This window comes from Nymphalis io, chromosome 20 (assembly GCF_905147045.1).
Source record: "Nymphalis io chromosome 20, ilAglIoxx1.1, whole genome shotgun sequence".
NCBI lineage: Eukaryota > Metazoa > Arthropoda > Insecta > Lepidoptera > Nymphalidae > Nymphalis > Nymphalis io.
In genome coordinates, this window is record NC_065907.1 from 1,124,268 (window position 1) to 1,142,886 (window position 18,619).

The 18,619-nt window shown below is 34.0% G+C and overlaps 1 protein-coding gene across 1 annotated transcript in view; it reads left to right on the top strand.

Annotated features, from left to right (window-relative positions):
* LOC126776480 (hemicentin-2-like) overlaps window positions 1–18,619 on the top strand; it is a 162,284-nt gene that overhangs the window by 58,627 nt on the left and 85,038 nt on the right. Inside the window, exon 3 of the mRNA XM_050499028.1 lies at window positions 12,946–13,093. Coding sequence (XP_050354985.1) covers window positions 12,946–13,093 — 148 coding nt within the window. The remainder of the gene's footprint in view (window positions 1–12,945; window positions 13,094–18,619) is intronic.

Sequence of the window (18,619 nt, forward strand, 5' to 3'; positions counted from 1 at the left end):
ACGTTCAACACTAAGGCACTCCTGTCCTATATCGTGAATATGATCCTTAATATCGGACTCCGTTACAGTTTTTAAGGCGCGAGAGATATAAATCGAACATTCCGGGTAACTTGTATCTTTCATTGAGCGGAATACAATCCTCTCATATTCGTAATTTTTTTTACGTTTTCTATTCTTCACAATTTGAAACTCATCATCTGTGGGTACTTTAACTTTAGACGTTGCTGGTAAATCGCGCGCAACTGAATGATTAGCAGCCCCAGAAGTCCCATCCGTAATTACATTTTTCATACGGGCGCATTTCGCTTGACGCGAGCGATCGTCACTATACACAATATCACGATACGTGGGTATACGGAAATTAGGTTCAGTTTCTTCGTGTACGCACTCAGGTTGTGGTGCAGACATAGGCGGTAGCGGAGGTTTTATAGACTGTACATTTTTTACCATTTCTGGAATAGTTACTGTCTGAGGTATGCTGGTATCTTGATCTTCACGCGATTTAAATGTATTCCTAAAATCTGCCAGCTCAAGGCTGAATTTCATTTTAAGTTCCGATAACTCTGTTCTCATTATAGCCATATCTTTAAGTAACCGAGTTACGTCCACATAACCGTAGGAAACTGGTGGCAAGCGATTTAAATCCTTTGCCACAAAAGTCGGTTGAACATCCGGGTCGACTTCCTTTAATAATTTTATGACGTCCTTAATGTTCTTTTTTTTCTTATCTTCACCCTTTCTCTGTACATTTCTTACACCAAGATCGTAACATGTATTGTATAATATCTCTTTTCCGTTTTCGACTTCAGCATCTGTGAAATTTGTGACACAAATTTGCACAATGCTTAATTCATCCAAGATATCAATTTTATTTTGAACAAAAGTCAAAAACTCGGAATATTCTTTTGTTTATTTATACAAAAGAAATTATGCACTTTGTAGCTTGCAACAATACGTCCGATCGGTTCGGCGTTTACTCAAATACTATGTATTAACAAAATAAAAAGTAGTTTATGTAGTATATCAGTTGTCTGGTTTCCATAATATAAGCACTGCTTTGTTTAGGATCAGATAGCTATGTATGAATAATGTCCCAGGATAACATTATTATTATTATTATTCAAATCGGTCACCACTGTCCATAGACATTAGCCCTGTAAGGGATATTAGCCATTCATTACAATTTGCCACCATCTTTAGGAACTATGGTCCTTGGGAACTTTGAGATATATCACTTGTGCCTGTAGGAAAACTGGCTCACTCACCCTTCCAACTGGAACACAATAATACTAAGTATTACTGTGTGGCGGTGGAAATTTTATATATGAATGGTACCTACCCAGGCCAGACATAAAGCCCACCAAGTAGTTCTGTATGCGGCTACCGTCACGTGGCACTTTAAAATCACTACATATAAATTTCTTATACATTACGTAGAATAAAAATATGTTATTACGCGAGAAATGGCGTACGACTCTTTCGTTTTATTTCATTTCCAATAACATCCTCATATTTAAATAATCTTATGACTTCAGTTGCCATCATATAATTTTGTGGAGACTCCTCGTTGCCAGCAGTAACTACGAAGTGATGAAATAAAACGTATTGCGTTATGTCATACCAGCTTAGAGCCTGGACGTTGCTTTGAACATTTATGCGGTATATCAATTTTCTTTTTTTATTTATTTAATATGGCAGACGCGTAAATGGGTGTGATTGTAAGTGGATTTGATCGCCCATAGACATTGGTACTTGGTATTAACCATCGCTTGCATCGGAAAAGTAATTATATTTGCTTATTTACCCGTCAAATCGAAACACAACTACAATAATTATTGCTGTTTGGCGGTAGAATAAATGATGTGCTAAGCCCTACTACCTGGTAATCGTAAATGTCTGGGCTGTTCCTGTTAAGAGTAAGATAAAAATCTTAGAGGTAAGTCCTTCTCACTGCTGCAGATTTGTAAATACACAGTATGGCATATTCAAATTGTTTCCAAAAATATTTATCAGTTTGATATGGAGCTTTCATATTCAAATAGGTTATTGTTTTAAAAAAACATAAGATATGTATGTTTGTTCTATGTTTTTTGATATAATATAATTTATTAAGTTAACTTAGTGACTCTGAGTATGGTTCGTCTAGGCAAGTTAACGCCAAAAACAACATAACAGTCACTTAAAAATGATCTTTGTAAGATTTATATGTTTAATAGCATATATTTTTACTATATACTGTTTAAAAAAGAAGTTTAAATTATCATAAATACAAGATAAATGATAATTTTAGCTCAATTCATTTCTCACACACCATTAATCTGTATCAACAAAATTTACTAATCAAAATTAATAAATGCCATTATACGAATCATAGCTGTATGGAATATTCGCAAAAATGCTAGCAGCTTTTGCATGTTAAATCGCAATTCTGATTTTCTAAGCGAGAAATGTTAGAACCGTCCTGTCCATTGCAGGCAATAAGACGAGGCGTTATATACTTATATAGAGCTCGCTGTGTAAATGTGCATAAGGATGAAAAGCCTTTATAAATATTACCTGACGGCAATCTTAAGATTGGCTGTAATGAGAACATTACGTAGAGTAAATATAATGAACGATGTCTCTGTTATTTTATTTCTACTAAAATATTTCTTTCTACGTAAAATCGGAGAAAAGCTTAGGATTTTATTTTCTCTCCTAAAAAGTCACGATTCAAATAAACATGTACAGAATTCAACTTGGCAACAACTCAAAGAATCCAATTCGTTCTTGAAACAACGAAAATGTCAACCTGAACCATTCGTTAGCACGTATTACGCAAATTTTATAACTAGCCGCAATAATAACATGGGTTACATAATTGGCTCAATCAGGAAGCTTAAAAATGTAAACTAGAAAAATAAGTAACTTTATACAATTTTCAATTATTACCCAATAATCGACCGTATTTCCAACGATGTATGGAAGAAAATTGCTGGTAGCGGAATCTGTGCCATGTCTAATAAAACATGCTGTTATCGTTCTTATCGCGTACGGAACAGGGACGGAAGTCGCCGGCACCGTAACCAACGTTGCTTCCCCGATTGGTATGTATTACCGCTCCAATACCCAAGTCTCGTTGGAAAATATGGGCATAAAGAAACTGGGAAGTGTGAATTTTCTAATATAATTTAGGATCCAAGTGACTTTATTGTATATTATAATATGAATAGTTTCGTATGATTGAATTTTCATAAGTCATACGTTCATATTTTTATTAAGAATATTTGATTTTTATCTCCATTTTTACATTTACTGTTAGTTGGATATTGGTTGAGCTGAGTTGGCTCAGTGGATAAAACATTAAGATCACAAGAAGGTGTGCGTAATATGTCTTTCTAATTAATCTTATGCTCTTTCATCCTGTGGTGAAACAAAACATGTTAAGGAAATCTGAAACATGTCGAGGAGCACAGTGGTGGAATAAACTCCAACCCTTCCCAATAAAGGCCTTTCCCTGCAGTGGACCTGGCTTTATACATGGCTTGGCTTTTATAATACAGGGTGATGAATGACCCAGTGTAATTACAGGTACAAGAGATCTTGTGGTTGGCAGCGCAGTGGTACTTAAAATTCATATAATACAGTTGAACACATTCAACGATATATTCGTCGCGCCGATAATTAATTACTGTACCGATAAAAAGCGGATGAAAAATAATCGCCTTTTTTTAACAACACTGTAGAGATCAAGGTATCTCCTAACTGTTTAATAATTATGTGTTATACCTTCTCCAATTTTTAAATGAAATTATTTTTTTAAGTTTATTTATATTTTAATTTACCTCGTAACTGTAGTGGCCAACAAAATGTTAGTTTACTAAACAGCTTACGGGTAAACAATACTACAGTACGTAAATCAGAATAGAGATTAAGCTGCATACATTCTGGTCGCGATATGTGCATTAATCAGTGCTACGTGTAAGACACCACGTGCGAACATCTACAGGATCAAATTGACTACATTTATATGACACATATAGATCTATGAAATGTCTGAAAACACAATGGCTAATCGCTAACAATTTCAATATACAACTTTATAACTCACGATATTCATTTAAATAAATATACATACATAAAAATATTGCAATTTTTATATATATTTTATTACAGTATATAATTACTGTAATAAAATATATAGCTTAAAACAATGTATGAATGTATTCCTGGCATATAACAAAATGATTTCAACCGCTCAAGATCTCAAGCGCAATAATTTAACTGGACGTATGTATACATATATATATCATGATAATATTTTCGTGATCGTTTTAAGAATATCTCGGTGATATTAATATTATATGATAAAATTTGTAACATACTGTTTAATGACACCGTAATAAGTTTAAAAATCACTTCAAGTAGTTTTCTACTATTTTGCGGTAGAATATCTGATGAGTACCTAGTAGATGATTAGGATTATCTACCCAGACAAGCTCTACCACTAAGTGAAAGGTATACGTTTACTTTCTGATACAAAAGAGTGCATGCAATGCCAACCTATTGCTCTGACTGCTAGTGAGATTTTCTTGACAGAAAAACCCAACGTTATTTGTTGGTACAAACTGCTAAATAACTAGCCACTAACCACGAGGCAGTTAAAGGTGAGAAGAATCTACCATTAATATTTGCACATACAGAATAAAAAGCAATCATCAAGACTTCAAGCTTAAAGACAGATCTGTAGATTAAATTTTCACTAAAGACACAAGTCACAAGGGCCATCTGCTAATGTTGACACATTTAGAATCCCAAGACGCTGAACGGAAATCCGGCGTAAAATTGACGCCTAAACGCGAATGTAGCTTTGAGGGAAATAACTCCTTTGGGGTTGTTTATTCAAATACGATATTTAACATATTTACTAGTAGCATCTTGAAAGGTTGAATTTAAAAAAGCAATTCTTGACTTAATTATGTACATATATATATATAATTTGATATGTAATCATATTGTTTTGAATTATCTTTCTAATTTATTAAATTAAATTACTCCGTAATAAACACCTACAGACAGAACTATGTTTCCATTTTTTTTTTAATTTAGCAACAGAAGATGAGTCTTTTTTAATGTTAAACCGATGAAGTTAAATTTGTGTTAGTTCAAAAATAATTTTAGTATTATGTAATTTTACTGTACCAATAAATAAGGGCCTATATAAAACGCTTATATCATAATGTTATATTCTATTGGTCCACGCGGCGGAAGCCAATAAAATTCCTAGTCGGCATGGATTTATCCTATATAAAATAAGGAAATATTTGATATCGGAAAAAACCATGTCTTATAAGGGTACTTTTCAACAATCATCGTCGTTTGTGGCGCATTGATGATGTAAGTGATGGTTAACATTTCTTACAATGCCTATGTGTGGCGTTGGTGACCACTTACCATCATTTGGCCCAAATGCTCGTCCGCCTTCCTATTCTATAAAAAAAAAAAAACGACGCTACGATAAAATACATTTACGTGATATTATCGTCCGTATGGAACAAACAATCGTAAAATTGAATCGTTAAAAATGAATGAGGGAAGATAGAAAGGTCTTTTAGGATTGTAAAGAATAGTTGAATGATAAATGAATATAACATCCTTTTATGAATACAATTGAGATGAACTTACTATAAACAGAATGCATCTTTAAATTTAACATATATATTTTAAAAGTAAACTTGTAAAAAACCTTACCTTACCTTAGTTTTTTTCCCTTGGGGCAAAAATCTTAGATTCTAAGATTGGAGCACCGGTTTGTCGCCAGTTCTACTCATTTTATATTACAAAAAGTTCTTGTGATCCTGATTATCTATTCTGATTTTCAGTGACATTGAAATGAATAATAACCCTGACTACCATAACAAACCTTATATAGTATACATACGTGTGTACTTCGCGTATATACTGGTGACTTTTTTTATTTCATTTGTGTTACATTTCTCATTCAGATGTGAAGGAAAACATCGTGAGGAAACCTGCACGTGTCAGATGAAATTTTGCGACATTTGTATTTGTCGACCCGCATTATTACAGCGTGGTGCAATCAGCTCCAAATCTTTACCCAGCAGCGGGAATGTTACAGGCTGTTCTTTTGTACTCTAATTATAATAATAATAAAATAAATACTCTTTTTTTAGATACGTAAATTGTAACTGGCAATAAAAAAATAACTTGATTATTGGACGTCACGATAACATTTTCTTTTACTTTTTTTGTAGTATAACATAATGTATTATACAGGAATATATCGAATTATATAATTATTAATATAATAATTAGCAATTGAACAGTGGTCAAAATAATTACAAGTTCGGATTAATAATCAAACACTTGGTCTAAAGTCAACCTTTGAATGAAATGGACCGTCTAATTGAATGACGAAAGTTAAAACGAGTTGTCGATCATGCGTATTAATTAACAAAGATGTATCAACATTCACGAATGAATGACTACTAATATATAGAATAAAGGCCGTAGTTACCCACAAAATGTCTGAACGTCTGTGGCACCTTTAAAACAGGGAGTGTGATGGAAGTGGCATGAGTAGCCGCATTATATATTTAAATAAATATCCAGCTACTTTAATAGCATATTTACATTTATTTATTTTATGTATCACACATATATATAATTATATATTTTTTTAACTTTGAGATGGACCAGTGGTCGATGGAGTGGATGGAACGATGATCGTGGGTTCAAACTCGAGCAAGCACCACTGAATTTTCATGTGCTTAATTTGTGATTATAATTCATCTCGTGCTTGACGGTGAAGGAAAAAATCGTGAGGAAACCTGCATGTGTCTAATTTCATTAAAATTCTACCACATGAGTATTCTATTAACCCGCATTAGAGCGGCGTGGTAGAATAAGCTCCATAACCTTCTCTTCAAAAAGAAAGAGGAGGCCTTAGTATAGAAGTGGAACATTCACAGGCTGTTAACATACTATATAAACTTGCGGGTGCTTTTACACCTGTATGAGTTTTATCTTGTAATTGTTATTGATATTATAGCGAGTATAATATACTATTTTTTACCTAACCTAACCTCATAAATAAACAGCATAAATCATATCACACCTATTTATATTTGTCTTAAATATTTCTACTTAAAGTGCTTTCCTACAACGATACGGGAGTGTACATACTTGTAACTTCAAGTCTTTGGGCTGCTACCGAGAATCTTCCATAGAAAAATCCAATAACTTTTTATTGGCCTTATCTGGGGTTTGAACCCAAGATATCCTGATCCGTTGACTTATATCTAGCCACTAAACCAACAAAGTAGTCATTATTTATTTACGTATTTGTCTATAGTATTATCTATACCATTTCTAGGAGCGTTTGTTCTGAGATGGTTTTCCATTTATCGTAAAATGTAACGACCACCAGCGTCCAAACGAGTAACCATTCGATAAAGCCTTCAGAAGTGCCTTTACATATTTTATTGTGCATTATATGACTTGGAACATGTAAGTTTGGAAGTCATAAAATTACTGTGTTTAATTAAAGTATAGTACATAGATTAAAATAAGTAATAGCCTGAAGTGTAGCTTTGTAGCTTATAGCGTGGTGGTATTATACTACAAGCCTTCTCCTCAGGAGGAGAGGAGATCTTATCTCAATAGTGAGACATCTTGAGACTGTCTTTTATGCTATTTAAAGAAATTACGAAAGTCAAGTGTTATTTCATTAAGTATATCAAGGGCTAAGAAACTATAATATGTATAATAAAAATATAAAATTTCATAATTAAATATAAAAAGGGCCGTAGATGCGTGAGGTGGGGGCCTCGCGTGTCCTATTTCAGACGGCCCTGAGAAGGACGGCAGCCGGTATGGCCCCACGCTGCGGTACGCACTAGCCAGGAGTGCGAGGGGGTAAGATTACCTTCGTCCCCTGAGGAAAGTTCCGACAAGCCACGAGCGGAGCACAGCACGGGAGAGGCAGCGGATGCATTATATCAACACGATCCTGCAGCCTCTCCGAACCGTGCTGAGGACGGCCATCGCAGTGGTTTTAGTGGGTAAGAATCCCACCTAACCCGGTTTCACCCCCATATGACCCGGGTTCTGAAGGTTTCTACTGCAAACAACAAAGGAGTCTGGAAGTTGGAAGTGTGTACACTCCCGTGCCTCGCAAAGCACGTAAAGTCATTGGTCCTCGGCCTAAACTCTTTCCGGTCGTGTCGGATTGCCGTCCCATTGGATTATGAGAGGGAGGGAAGAGAGAATGCACCTGTGTTTGCGCACACAATTGTGCACTGTAATATATCCTGTGTAGTTGGCTGATCTCTCTTGAGATTGGCCGCCTTGGCCGAAATCGGTCTGGAGGACATTATTATTATTATAATTCATTTTGTACTAAGTGATTGGTTCTTTCTTTACATAAACTGAAATCCCCATCAATATTAAATCTTCATTTTGATAGATATAAAATTCAGCTTTACAAAGAATTCATTATGAATAAACGAATGACTTTTAAAACTACGGAAGCGGATTTAAAGGCGGTTGTTTGTTTGAAAGCGGATCATTTTATTAATTCCCCTGTAATTTTAAAAACGAATTTGCTAAATACTTTCCTTTCCAACAGTTTTTACTTAAAAAAATACCCGTTCGCCAGTTTAAATTGTAATTCATTCGTGTCCATTTGTTATACTTATATATATATATATATATATATATATATATATATATAGTATACTTATATATTTAAATGTATAGGCTAGCGCTTGACTGTTATCAAACCTGATGGAAAGTGAGATACAGTCTAAAGTGGAGCGCGCGTGTCTAAAGTGGAATTAGTCCGTCAGCAATAATTATAGTTTATCTTCTATAATAATAATATAATCGCGTGAATCTTAACCGATGATCGTGGTTTCAAACCCGGGCAAGCACCACTGAATTTTCATGTGCTTAATTTATGTTTATAATTCATCTCGTGCTTGACGGTGCATGTGTCTAATTTCATTGAAATCCTGCCATATGTGTATTCTACATTCTAGTATAATTAAAAAATTTGATGCTCGAAATCTTACGCTGACGTCATCTGACGCTCGAAGTCTCAGTTAGCCCCTGCCGCGCTAAGATGTTTACACATCAAAAATATGTTTATTTTTTAGCTTAAATCGAGGTTAAAATATATTCCATGAAAAAAAAATGTATATAATATACTTTTCATTTTCATTGAAGACCGTGGTCTCGAGTTTCCTTAATACTAAACGAATTCCATTTGTAAATAATTTTGGGAATAAAATAAAACTGATTTACATTAACAGTAAGTTGCGTACTAACGGACTCAAAGGTTTTTTTTAACATGAATACGAGTAAGTAACAGCCTGGAAATGGGCAAAGTAAGTAGTAAGTTGAGGAGATTTCGATATATTCCGCTACGCTCCATTAATGCGGATTGTTGGATACACAAATGGAAGAATTTCATACTTGCAGGTTTCCTGAGAAATTAAACACATGTAGACTCAATGGTACGTCCCCAGATTTGTATTTACAAACGTCAGTATACATTCATTTATTCTATCCATTGGGCTGTTTCGTCTTATAAATAATTGGGAGTCCTTGAAAAGTCTCTATATTTTTTCTAATCCGTCCCCTAATTTTTTTCTCTAATAAAATCTAATAATGTCTTTAACTTTGAAAAGCAATTTTTCATTTTTTTTAATTTGCAAGTACGTAAACATCCTAGTTACAAATTTTAAAATGTACGAACTTTTACTCAAACAAACTGAATGTACAGTATGACAAAGTAATGTTTTTTTCTGTAAGAGTTACACTGTTTTGAAAATAAAAGAAAATAAACTCAATTGTACGTGATATGATATGATGAGAATAAATTGAAAATTCAATATAATTTTTAAACATATACACTTAAACCTTCCCTGAAAAAATATACATTTAAAAACGAAAACCCCTTCCAAATCGGATCAGTAATTTTTGATCAAATTGTGGACATACATACACACGTACTACTACGGGGATGAATGAAGAGCCTCATTTTTGAAGTCGATTAAAAAGGGCTTCAGCAAGACTGCTAAGATACTACCCACTCATGGGTTACTTAAATCAATACTTTGTTTATAGTATCAATAGTTTACATTACTAGTCGAGTTGTAAATATGAGCGAGCCAATGTGATTAAATCTTAGTTTCCATGGCAACTCATTAACGATGTAAGGAGCGACTTGTACGTGATGTGCGAATATCTATGAGCGGAGTTGACTATTTATTTGGCTCATATGCTCGTCTGCCTTAATTAAATGTATAAATTCTATCAAACAGTTAATGAAATGTCTGTAACATTCTTTTTTTGTTTTAAAAATGTATTGCAGCTCGGAGTCTGCTTTTATTAAATGGTGTTATATGAACCTTTATTGCCGTGTATATTATGTTTTATTATTTGCAATACTTGTTAATCTTAATTTACTTCGACATACTTAAAAAAGAAAAGGTTTCGTAATATGTTCAGATCATAGACAAACAGTTAAACAGATGTAATCGTATTTATGTACTATAGAGAACATATTAGGTACTTATGGAAATATTTTAGTATTTAAAATATTTTATGAGTTTTGGGTTATTTATTTAGGTTCATCAATAAATAATTTTGCTAAATAATTGACTATTATATAAATTAATAGACAATGTTGTGTAACAATTACTTAGAAATAAAAATAATATACTTTGCAAACACAATTATAAATGCATCTGACACACAAAAATATTATAAAACAACATTTTAAAAATCACAATACAGCCATAAACAACATTTTGAAATGGGAAGGTAATAATCATAACAATATATCAATAATCGAATGTGTATTTATATCCTAATACTTATCCAATTCAGAACTGTTATTTTTCCGTTGTCATGGCCACATCATCTCATCCGTTATTTTGATTGCCATAGCAACATTTTTGTACAAAAACGAATGACATTCCGAAATGAGCCGATCGGGTATTAAGTTCTGTTGTCACTCGAATGTGACTCCAATAGTGGTTACAGACGGGCTTGGTGGACAGTACCGGCTTTAACTGTCGTGGCATGGCATGGCAAGGCATGGCTTGGCTTGACTTGGCTTGGCTTGGCTTGGCTTGGTTTGGCTTGACTTGGCTTAGCTTGACTTGGCTTCTCTCGTCTCGGCATGTGGCGTGGCGATATGTAGCGTGACGTTATGTGGCAAGACGTTACAATTTGTTCTATTACGCATTTATCAAAAGACTGATAAAGAAAATTTGTAAAGAATATTAACAAATGTACCAAAGAATGTAATGTAACAAAGAAAATAATTTTGTTTAATATGGATGAAGTAGATTTATTGATGCGGTGTTGTGCGCAACAGTTAGCAAAAAATATAAAATAGCATTTAAATAAATAAACCGAGATGGTTGATGCTTAGAACATGTTAACCGATGATTGCGGCTTCAAACTCAGACAGGTCCCACTGTTTCATGTGCTTAAATTGCATTTATAATTCATTTCGTTCTCGGCCGTGAAGGAAAACATCGTGAACAAAACTTCGAGTATCTGATATAACCACACACCACACCACATATGTATCCACCAACATGCATTCGAGCAGCGCGGTGGAATAAGCCCCAAGCCATCTCCTCGAAAAGGAGAAGATTCCTAAGCCCAGCAGAAACAACATTTACAAGCTTTTACATAAATATATTAAAGGACAAGCATGTAAGTGATGACGCAAACACTTAAAACATTACAGTAATGCCGTTTATTTAAAATATAATTTCAATATATTGAATTCGAATTTGTCTCTTATATATATTGTTTTTAACTTTACAAACATTTTATTTTACACGTTAAAAAATAGATGAATAGGACATTCAACAATACAAGAAAATGTAGAAGATAAAAAAAATTGGAGCGTTGATTTCCATACAGGACATTTACATATAATTGTATATAGTTGAATATGTATTTCATTTGAGGAAATGAGTAACCAATGATTTTATTTTCTTTTCTTATCGGTAGAATGTAAATTCCGAATCGTTTTGGTTTACGTTCAAGTTAATCCTGTAACATGTTTCAAAAGTGTCTTCTTGAATGAATGAACTTACTAGCTGATAGGGCTCTGTGCAAGCCCGTCTCACATAAAAAATATATGTAGTATTATGATTTTGAATTCGAATTTATCCTTATTTACGCCCATTCAGCCAAAAGAAACTCCTTAATAATAGTAAATATGTAGATAATGAATAACAAAATCCACAAATTAGTTGACATAGACGTTACATTGAATTACGAATGATAAAAATAGGGTAAGCTGACTAAGAAATATGAGTATCCAGCAAATCGAATATTGGTGATCGTTGGCAATAAATTATTATATGCCGCGCTGTAGCATTGCAGCAAGTCTCGTAAAAATATTTAGAACTTTCTAGGCTAAAAACGAGATAATATGATTATCACGTGAGAATATAAATCGTTTATATTTTTGTAATGATTTTATTACTGTTGTGTTCTACCAAATCGTTTAAACACAATGCGTTAATATGCTTCCATGAGATTAAATTATATAAATAATATGTTTCACAAAATAAAGATCAATCGAACGGAAATAATATATTGCTATGATAAAAATGGCAGGCCGTTAAATAATAATTTAGATTAGAATAACAATTTATTTAGTAGGTTGAGAAATAGAAAAGCAAGCATTTAACATTATATAGAAATGTAATTGCTAGGAAAGCAAAGAAACTACAAGTTAAGAGGATCTACTCTGGTTTTATTAAAAATAATTACTGACTCATTTTATTCGCTAGTTATTAAAATTTATCTAGAGGGCTAAAAATATGAAAATATAATGTTTTTAATTAAAATTGTTATTATGTATAGTAAGAAATGTTTCATAAAGTACCCAAATCAATTAAAATTTAGTTGACTTTGTTCCAGTATCGACTGTGGACGTCGAGGCTGTGGTGGGACGTACCGCCACCCTGCCTTGCGACATTGAACCTGACTCCAATGAGGACAGGGTCTACATGGTGCTCTGGTTCAGACACGCGGGTGGCAAGCCACTTTACAGGTAAGACAGAAACAATCCAATATTTGTCTACCTCATCGCTATTATAGTATTTTCGCAATGTCAGAATGCGTCAGATATAGTTTTGACAGGACGTTAAATTGTATTGACATTGAGTCGTCTGTATAGTCATGACGATAGTAAGGGATCTGGTGAGCTGATGGTTGTTCTCTTACTAGACGAGTCTTGTGAATTATTACATGCGTGACATTTGATGTCGTCTTACGTCAGGCGGTAAATACTTAAGTCAGCGACTTAAGTATAAGACAAGACTACCCAGACGAGCTTGCATAAAGCCCTACCAACAGTACGAACATCTAAAAGAATGTACTAATTAGTATTTTATAATATGAATATACATTATCTGTGTATATATCCATCTGTCATCTCGGATGATATATATTGCAGAGCGCGGGAAAATAGAATATATATATTGGAATTGGCGCGAAGTGAAGACGGTGTGTGTGCATAACGAGCTGATATATAAAATATAATATGTTTTATTTAATTCATAATAACGATATTACGACGAGTTAAAGCACGGTTAAAGGGTTAACATTACAATATGTATATATGTTTATTTTTTACTAGCTGTGTGTGTGGTTGCACTCGCGTATAACTTAAAGAAATCACTAAGAGCAGACTTATAATATTTCAGTATATACAATTTTTTTAGTTTTATTGCCGTTGGATAGTATTTATGCGGTTTTTGCTGCATTCATCGATGTTCCCAACACGTATTCGCTGTCGTTGGTATAAAAAACTAATTTTTATATGTATATTTTACCATGTGATTTTGGATATTTATATCAATTTGTTCGTCCAACATCACCAGGCTCAGACACAGTTACAAGTTCTCGATAAAATTATTTGAACCTCATATGTGACTGTCCGTTTCGCTAAGGAATATACCAATAACAATTAACTCTATCGATGTGAAACATTGATTGCCACACCTTGAAGACAAGATCGCTTGGTATACAATGACGACAAATGGCATAATGCTCTCGTATGCAGTAATGCCGTCTCCACCGTGCTCTATTCCTATGTGTGCCTGGTACATTTACCATAAGTTCCATGGCTACATATAATATTCAGTAGTAATTGGCTTAAGGAAATGATTTGATTTGATTTATTTAATGAATCTAAGGGTTACCGCACACTGGCCACACGGCCACAAACGCCGCCACGAGAAGCTAGAAGTGGCCACAAATGTAGCTAAACCGCGCGACAGCCACTTTGGCCGGTGGTCGACACTTGCGGTCGGCGGTTTTTTAACTAATGCGACTCGAATAGGTTAACTGAGTTGACTAATCGCGCGATCGGCATTTGTCGGTGTTTTGTGATGGCATTTGTCGGTGTTTTGTGATGGCATTTATTGGCCGGTGCGGATCACAAGAAGCGAGCAGCGACTATTTGTAGCGTGTGGCGGCCACCGGCGTCAACCATGTGAGTCCATATAAAATGTATGAAAAGTACAGGAAATATGCCAGTGGCACTGTTTTGTGGTTGGGGCCGGTGGCCCGTGTGCCTCGACCCTAACATAGGTAACCTGTGTCGATAATGTAGTCTCTAGAAGTAGCGCAGATCACGTCCGTTAATCGGTTAATCCTTTAATAATCCTATTGTAATCCCTGTAATCAGTTGTAATCATATTACTCACGTATTTACTAAGACTTTGTAGTCTGCAGAAATTAAGTAAATAAAATCATTATCAATCAATCATAATATATAATCATCTTTAAAACTAGTAACAGCCTGTAAATGTCCCACTGTTGGGCTAAGGCCTCCTCTCCATTTTTGAGGCGAAGGTTTTTGGAGCTTATTCCACCACGCTGCTCCAACGCGAGCTGGTAGAATACACATGTGGCAGAATTTCAATGAAATTAGATACACGCAGGTTTCCTCACGATTTTTCTTCAGCGTCAAGCACGAGATGAATTATAAACACAAAACAGTTTTTAAAACTACCAAAATTAAACAAACGAGGTTCCATTAGAAGCAAGCATCTTGATCGTCCAATGGTTATAGGCAATGTCCTACTTTACTAAATTCACATAAAATAATAATTCGTATGCACATACAATCTTGCACTAAGGATACTTAACAATACAATTTAAGTATATTAATACTCATGGGCACTTAGGGCAGACTCGATCAGGGCTTACCTTTGAGCATCACTATATATATGTGTTAAATTTACTTATATATGTTTACTTATTACATAAAAATATTAAAAAGTTAGTCGATGAGAACTTTGTACGAGGATGTTTTCTTGTTTTATTTATTTTGAAAAAGTCATTTAGCTACTTTACTTTTTATTACAACTTATGGCTTCTTTAAAATTTTAAGATCCTGATCTATTTTGGGTTTTCAGTTTGTTTTTAGGAAAACTTTTGACATAATGAGCATTTATGAATTATTGCACCTAACATCTGTAAATATTCGGGATAGTTGCTTGTATAGGATAAAATAGGTGCAAGCGAGATAGTTGGTTTTGTGTGGCGGTGGCAAGATTGCAATTCACTCCGGGGTAGCATAGAATCTTAAGTTAATTATTTTGCATATTTGTCTTTTTGATGTAAAACACCTATAGGCTCACGTTGGAAGACCGAGTCATGCCGTTACGGCATCTCTACTCCCTTATGTGTGCGTGGCGCGTATACTATATTATACTCGTTCTCTATGTGAGTGTGAGTAATACACCGCTCAGTAAAATATATTTATTTTATTAATGAAACTTTACGTTTTTATTTATAATACTTCTTATTTATTTATTTAATTATAAATTTTTCAAAAACAATTAAGTGTAATGTATCAGACAGACATTTTTGAATAAGTTTGATTACATATTATATGTTATGTAAGTCGAGATGACCTAGTGGTAAGAATGCCTCTCGCAAACCCGATGCGCCGAAGAAGAACAGGGTACAGACGGCATCGCAACGCCAACTATTTACCTCCATGAAGAGAACCTCCGGGCAATGAAAAGGGGGAGTTCATTGCTTAAAGTATAGGGTCCCCCAGGTCGAGAAATATGTGAGCATAACCGGCACATCCCAACAGGGGTATTTAACATCGAAGGGTTCGACAAAAAGAACAGCCACAGGTGGAGGCGCGGAAGAATGCGCAAGCGTACCCGCAACTTTGCCAAGTGTGGATCGCTGGAAACGTGGTGGTTTTAGTCGGTAAGAGTCCGACATAACCCTCCATGTATCATCAGATATGGAGGGTATCCATGAGGATTTCCTCACGATAAAAAAAGTGGTAAGAATGCCTGTAACTTAACGGATGATCGTGGGTTCAAGCCCGGGCAAGCACTACTGAATTTTCAAGTGCTTAATTTGTGATTATAATTCATCTCGTGCTTGACGGTGAAGGAGAACATCGTAAGGAAACCTGCATGTGTCTAATTTAACTGAATTTCTGCCACATGTGTATTCCACCAACCCGCATTGGAGCAGAGTGTTGGATTTAGCTCCAAAACCTTCTCAAAAAGGGAGAGAAGACCTTAGCCCAGCTGTAGGACATTCACAGGCTGTTACTGTTACTCTTATTTATTTATTGGATTACTTCAAATATAAATTGTTTCAAAAACAATCAATTGTAATGTATCAGATAGATATTCATAAATAAGTTTGATTACATATTATATGTTATGTAAGTGTGGGTAATATCAGCGAGTGTCATAATATTTTTTCACTGATGGAATGGATTCATATTTCATTCGCGTGCAAGTTCTATCGTTGTTTTTATGAATGTCGAATCATATTTATAAAGTATCTAGTTTCAACTTGTGGTGTACATATGTCTTTCGTTGTAGATATAAGTTTAAGCGTGTGTGTGTTCGTGTGGTGAGCTTGTTAGTATAGAGATACTTTTAATTTGTTGTTGCACACATATGATCGTACAGGGTATAAACTTTTAATAATATTAATTAATAATAATTTTATTTATTTAAACACAAACATAAGTTGATACATGTATTACAATCTGGTAAGCTTATGTTCTAAGACATAACATTATAAGTGGTTAACTAAAAATTTTGGTTTTGCTTTTATTTTATTGGTTGGCTGGAACTTCACTATTCTTTACAGGTTATTCAAATAACCCGTGTTAAGGATAGCAATTTACCAACCCCCATAATGGTAAACAGTAAGCGTAGAGGTATATACATGTAAATATTAGCTATTAAAGCTATTTAAAGAAAGATATAAAAAAGAAATTTGAATGAAATGTTTACGTGGAGTGCGCGCGCACATTTGTGTCTGTACGTGTGTTGGTTAGTATGTGCTTGCATGTGTGTGTGCGTGAATAAAATAGAGTATTTTAATTTATTTGTTAAATCAGCTATAAAGTTGGATTAAAGTATCTTTCTAGTGCTTCTTGGGAATCGTATTTTAACTAGACAGGGGCAGATTCTAAAACTGTCGTTATTATTTCATTGCATAGCTCTAAAATTATTATTTGAAAATGTTGATATGTTGATATATATAAGTCTAGTACTGTAAGAGACAAGTTCGCTTGATCGATTTAAATTTTACCAAAAATCTCAATTTCAAGTCACGAAATTAATCTTGAACGCGTCGATTAAAGAACCACCTACATTGGGTGACCAATCTTCGATCAGTTTTTTATTTTATTTTTTGTAATTATTGGGAAAAAACGCTTTATTTTACATAAGGAAATCTATATAGATGAACATAAAAGCAATATTTGATCCAATATAAAAAATGAACCAAATTATTAGAGCAGTTTCCGATATATACAAAAAAATGTGTATATACAAGAATTGCTCACCTAAAATTATAAAATAATAACATCGCACAGCTTTGGGAAAGGCCTATTTAGCTGAAAGTTTGGACATTATGTCACCACGACTATTCATCCAATGTAAGTTGGAAACACATGTGACAGAATTTCATCCGACACGAGTACGAGATGATAAACTAGGAACATAATCATATGATATTGCCAACTCGCCAAACGTTAATCTCATGGTTGGTGATCTAACTCTATATATTTTACTCAATATAAGAAAAAATCTATAAATATATTATTGAGATAGCGCGAAATTGGAAAGTTTAAATGTGTTTTTTGACACTTATCGTTTAATTTTTTTTAGTGGTTTATATACACTATAGAATTTTATTGAAACACTTTTCAAAAATGGGTGTAATATCCTATTCATAATAGGCAATGAGCCAATACCAAAAACGATCACTTACAAAAAATAACGCCTGCTTTACAAAATATATATTAAAGAACAATGTTTCTAGAAGACACATACCATTAATTACGGCAAATGTTGTCGTATCGATTTAAATCATCATCATCATCATGCAATATACGTTTATCGTCAAATTAATGACGTAATCGACAAAATATGTTGTCATGATTCATTGTTATGTACTCGTATTACAGTTTGGCCATTATTGAATACGATTTATTGCCGGGTTTTCCTTACATAATACAAATTTTCTTTCTTACAAATAGTAAGTTTACCAATTCGAAAAACCAGAGTCAGTT